The sequence below is a fragment of the Tribolium madens genome, unplaced genomic scaffold (genome assembly GCF_015345945.1).
Source record: "Tribolium madens isolate multiple individuals breed KSU strain unplaced genomic scaffold, Tmad_KSU_1.1 Scaffold_11;HRSCAF=98;Tcas5.2_LG3b, whole genome shotgun sequence".
Classification (NCBI taxonomy): Eukaryota; Metazoa; Arthropoda; class Insecta; order Coleoptera; family Tenebrionidae; genus Tribolium; species Tribolium madens.
In genome coordinates, this window is record NW_025400975.1 from 5,185,142 (window position 1) to 5,191,141 (window position 6,000).

Below are 6,000 nucleotides of genomic sequence, written 5' to 3' on the forward strand. Positions count from 1 at the left end.
TCTATTTTTGTCCCGATTAACATAAGCCACTAAGAGGGTGTTTCTCAACAAAAACAAAATCACTAAATAAGCACCCAAAGTTCACCAACAAAGCAAAAAGTTGAGACACCCTTCACCCCACTAGCCCTAAACTTTGAAGTGTCTTTGCAAGAAAAGCGCCCAAGTGAGCCATGCTTGTGAATGATCCAAAGCACCAAAGCGTGAAAAGCACTCGTGCTAACCTACCTGCAAATATCTGAGTTGGAGCGCAGCCGGGGAGTCCCCAATCACCTCCGAGGCCTCTCGCAAAGCCCGAGAGGCTTTCTGTTCGCCTTCGGCAGCGATGACCTTGGCGCGGGCCTCGCGGGCAGCCTCGGCTTCGGCCGCCATGGCCCTTTGCAATTGGATGGGCAATCGCACGTCTTTGCTGGAAGAGAGGAGTGAGTTGGGGTGGGAGTACATGTGAAGGCTCACATTTCAACTCGTTCTACGTTGATCCCCCAGGAGTCGGTGGCCTCGTCGAGGAGGGCCTTCATGTGCTGGGAGATGCTCTCGCGCTCGCTGAGGATCTCGTGCAGGGGGCGCTGGCCCATGATATTGCGGAGGGTTGTCTGGGCGAGGAGGCGAGTCGAGTGGTGGGCGTTCTCCACGTTGGCGATGGAGACGGTGGCGTTGGAGACGCGGTAGTAGACCACGGCGTCCACGGACACGGTCACGCTGTCTTTGGTCAAAACCTACACAAAGGAGATAGTCCAACAATATTAAAATTTGAACAAAATCTGTTTTTAAGAGAATAATGAACAATAGGTATTAATAGAAATTATTTTTTTAGAGCAAGGAAAAACGGTAAAAATCACTACATTTTAGCTTTAAATTAAATTAAATTTTTAAATTAAATGCATCTAACAATTTTGTCGATGTTACAAAGTTTTAAAATTCTGAATATTTAAATATAAATGTACACAAAAAGTTATTTTATTGGAAAAAAATAATTTTATCTGAAAAACATGTCGTTTACATCAAATATTTTACTTCAAAAACTGAAATAATAAATAGCATTCAGGAGTAATAATAGTTATTAATATACAAGACGATAAAATTGAATTTTATCTTTGAGAGCAATTTAGCGTCAAGGCGTCAGCCGAGACGCTAATATGCTCGAAAAGATAATGAAAATTTTATCGTCGTGTACAATATAAAATTTTATTCAATCCTCACTAATTTTGTAGTCAATTTGGTATGGATATTTATAAATGACAATGTAAAATTCAACAATGAAATCTAATGTTAAAGATCGTTAACAACAATCAACCGCAGATATACAACAATAGATGTATCTTTTATCATCTAGAGGATAAAATTTCATTTTAACATGAAGAAAGGAGTAGATAAAATTCAATTTCAACATAGAGGATTGAATAAAAATACTAAAGCAAATGTAATTAATAAATAAACACAGTACATATTTGAAAATTAAAAAAAGTATTGTTTTTATAAAAATCTCGCAAGATAGTATTTTCATTCGGTATTTTTAATCTAAAGATTATCTACATTACATTACATTTTGGTAAAAGTACAATTTTTTTTCTTTCAATTATTTCATTTTGCAGTATTGTTGACCATTCTTAGCTTTATGTTCACACTATTAAAGTCCTTATTTTCAATTTTTCTTTTAAATGTACCAAATGCCTTTTTTGAATTTTTTTACGAGAAATCGATAATTATTTAATTAAATTGTTTGTTGTTAAGTTGGTGATATTGATAGTTTTAAATTTTGATTATTTATAATTCTTCCCAATTTCCATATTCATATCTAAATTCTGAATAAAATATTGCTCATGCGAGAATCAGTTAACAATTTTGTCAATGTTCCAAAGTTTTAAAATTCTGAATATTTGAATATAAATAAACACAAAAGGTTATTTTATTGCAAAAAAAAATTAGCTGACAAACATGTCGTTTACATAAAATATATTTTTTTAAACTAAAATAATTAATAGTTAAAAATTAAAAAAGTATTTTTTTATAAAAATCTCGCAACATAGCATTTCCATTCGGTATTTTCTTAAACTAAAGATTATCTAAAAATAATAGACTTTAACACATCACATTACATTTTGGTAAAAATACCAATTGTTCCTTTTTGCAGTATTGTTGACCTACTTAGCTTTATGTTCACACTGTTACAGTACTTATTTTCAATTTTTCTTTTAAATGTACCAAATGCCTCTTTGAAATTTTTACAAGAAAACGATAATTATTTAATTAAATTGTTTATTGTTAAGTTGGTGATATCAATAGTTATAAATTTTGATTATTTATCATTCTTCCCAATTTCCATACTCATATCTAAATTCTGAATAAAATATTGGGCATGCGAGAATCAGTTAACAATTTTGTCAATGTTCCAAAGTTTTAAAATTCTGAATATTTGAATATAAATAAACCCAAAAAGTTATTTTATTGCAAAAAAAATAATTTTAGCTGAAAAACATGTCGTTTACATCAAATATATATATTTTTTAACTAGAATAATTAATAAATAAGCACAGTATTTAAAAATTTTAAAAGTATTTTTTTATAACAATCTCGCAAAATAGCATTTTCATTCGGTATTTTCTTAAACTAAAGATTATCTAAAAATAATAGACTTTTACACATCACATTACATATTGGTAAAACACAATTTTATTTCTTTCATTTGTTTCTTTTTACAGTATTTTTGACCTTAGCTTTATGTTCACACTATTACAGTCCTTATTTTCAATTTTTCTTTTAAATGTACCAAATGCTTCTTTTAAAATTTTTACGAGAAAACGATTATTATTTAATTAAATTGTTTGTTGTTAAGTTGGTGATATTGATAGTTTTAAATTTTGATTATTTATAATTCTTTCCAATTTCCATATTCATATCTAAATTCTGAATAAAATATTGCGCATGCGAAAATCACAGCATCAATAACAATAGCAAAAAGTCAGTAAATCTTTTTAACTTTACATCCATCAAGCCTGCGAGCTGACAACCCGTGTCTATTACATCGACCTTGTCGTTGATCTTGTTTTGCTTTCCAAATAAAAACTTGTCTTCTTCCACCTTTTCCTTCAGGTTGTATATCATTATTTTAACGAAACGCGTATTCACAAAAGAAACATGACGACATTATTCACGAAAAAAGGGACATTTCTTCCCTTAAGTCACATTTTAATTCAATGTTTAGGATACTTGCCTCCTGAGGGGGTATATCGTAGGTCCTCGTACGCAGATCAACTCTGGCGTAGGCGTCGATGCATGGCAAGATGAAGAAAATTCCTGAAAAAAAATGTTAATAAAGATCAATTTTGCAGGCGATTACGGAACACGTAAAAAAATGCATGAATGGATGTGATTCGGGCTGAATCAGATGAATATTTCAGTAGTGTGGAGAAGTTTATTAGCCGTTTTCAGGTAACATTTTGCGTTTCAGGAAAGTTAGAGTTCTGCTTGTGACGCAATTGGTTTCAACATCCAATTTATATATGGGTAAAACGAAAAGTTGTTGATAATCAGAGCGCATCAAAAACTTTGAATTATGACCGCAAAAATTGTTTGTTTTACTTTAAAAAGCTACTTTCATGCATAAAATTACAGTAAATTTTCTTTAATATTGAATGTAGCACCTCTTTCTAATTCAAGAGGGGAATGTGGATCTCGGTTTTCTTAACTCAAACAGAAAAAGCAAACTTTGTAATAATTCGATTTATTCCCTCGATGGAAGTTTGTGTGTTTTAGTGACCATTTAATTGAGTTTTATAATCGCAAGGGGATCACTTAATTGTAGAATTAAATTCCTTTTTTGGCACTGCTTTAAGTCGATACAAGAACTGCACGAAAAGGAGAGCAAGACATAAAGAATTTATCGAATTTCAGGAGTTAACAAAATTGGAGAACTCCTACGCCCAAAAAATTAGCCAGACACTTATTTTCAAGAAACTCAATTAACTTCCACCTTCTGTCGGGTATTTGGATTAAATTTTTTGGTCTATTTTTGCGCGACCTGTTTCGTCCGTTTTAAATCAATCACGTATTTTTCCGGAACGTCGATTTAAGGCTGTTATTGGATTCCAATTAATACACAGCGAACAAAAAGCTCCGGTCTTTTAGCACCGACGCTGCTTTCGGGGCTAAAATTCCAATCTGAAACTCCTGAAAACTCGTCTGTTATTTACCAAGTGGGTAATAGGAAAGTTTCGACTCGGCGAGCGCCCGTCTTGAGACATTGACTTAATGCTTTAAATGTTGGAAGACCCGGTTTCAGGCGCATTATGTAAATTTTCTGCTCTGGAAATGTCAAAATTGCCGCTTCGATGGACACGTGACGCAGGCACGTGACGCTGGAAAACACTGATCGATTGGTGGATTGCGCAACGACCTGTCACATGTATACAATTGACACTGAAATAAAAAGTATTGAGTGGAAAAGTTTATGCGGATTTGGATATTCTTCTAAAAGGGTTTCCCTGTTGGGCTTTGACCAGAGTTATAACAAATTTGCGTTTCACCCAGTCTCGAACATCTATTTTAAAGTTCAAATTATGTACAAAATGCAGAGTAATTCAAAAAAGATAGCAATATTCCCGCTGTGATTAATTTAAAATTATCAAAAATATATAGCTATTCTTCGAAAAAGCAGCAGATATAAATTGGTTTTGTCAACTTCACTGAATCACCCTGTATAACATAGTAAGCTCTAAAATACTATGTTCATATTTAAAATATAAAAAAAAATTGTTACCTATATATTACTGTATATAACTATATTTTTTTGTAGTTTTTTATTGTTTTTTGTTTTATTATGTATATTTCAGGCGTCATTACCCTTTGTGTTATTTAAATTACCGTTTGTTTTTATTTTTATACAAGTGCGCCAGAACTCGCACTCCAGAGAATATTTTCAAGTAAGGTAAGATACCAGGAACATGAAAAAAAATGTTTAACTATAAAGCAGCGACGGGGAACTGGTAGGAAGACTTGCACCAGCATGAACTATTTTTTTTTGTATTTTCTCATGTTGTTTTTCTTATCCTTATACCTTAATAACGTTGCTTTTTTCATTTTATTTACTATACAAAACAAAAATTTACTTAACACAGAATCCAGTGTCTCAGATATTCTAGTGTCGGTTAAAGCTTTATAATAATTAATAATAATCAAAGCAAATTTTAAAAATTAATTTTACTTGCAAACAGAAAAAACACCCATATACTTTTTTTAAAGATCGGTTCTTGCTGATGCACGCTGTAGTTATTAAAAAATAGATTATTTATTAAGAAAGATGACAAAAACCTCTTATAATTACTATTCAAAAGATAGAACAAAATGTTTTAGTCGGGAAAGTCGCGCATTTCATTCAAAGAGAGTAATTGGGTAGTCTCCCAGAGTACTAAAAATATGTTCAAAAAATTCTATCTGTCAAACAATTTTGACATTTATTTTTTGACATTTGACATTTTTTATGTATATTTAATGATACTGATGATCTTGTATATGTTTTTTTTTACAATTATTTAGTAAAGGTTCAAAACTTTTGTACCACAAATAACATTGAACAGAGCTACAATTTAAGATACAACTTCCTTGTTTCCTTTTTTAATAGCCTATAGTAAAAAAACTTGAAAAATTATTTTTCCAACAGAAATAAATAGAGTCAAAGTGCAAAATTTAAACCCTCATACCCTCAAACCCTCAACATTTTTTTCATGATCCTGGTATCTTACCCTATATGGAATTTTTCTCTGGGGTGCGAGTTTTGGCGCACCTGTATTGTTTGAAATTTCAAATGACGCCTGCCTGGTATATTTACTTTCAAGTTATTAAAAAAAAAAAACTGAAAAACAAAAATCATACTTTTTCATAGCTTTTTTCTTGTTTTGTTGTTAGTTTTTTCAAGTTTTTTTTATTGTGCTTTTTGTTTCGCTTATTTCTGTATGGATTTACATTGTAATAATCGAAATGGTCAAACACACTTAAATTCTGTTGCCA

The 6,000-nt window shown here is 31.6% G+C and overlaps 1 protein-coding gene across 5 annotated transcripts in view; it reads right to left on the reverse strand.

Moving 5' to 3' along the window:
• The window catches only part of LOC123004325 (band 7 protein AGAP004871), a 40,401-nt gene that overhangs the window by 7,121 nt on the left and 27,280 nt on the right, over positions 1–6,000 (reverse strand). For all 5 annotated transcript variants that reach the window (XM_044397537.1, XM_044397558.1, XM_044397529.1 and 2 more), the window contains 3 exons: positions 3,209–3,291; positions 454–713; positions 226–406 (listed from right to left, as the gene is read on the reverse strand). In XM_044397537.1, coding sequence (XP_044253472.1) covers positions 226–406; positions 454–713; positions 3,209–3,291 — 524 coding nt within the window. The remainder of the gene's footprint in view (positions 1–225; positions 407–453; positions 714–3,208; positions 3,292–6,000) is intronic.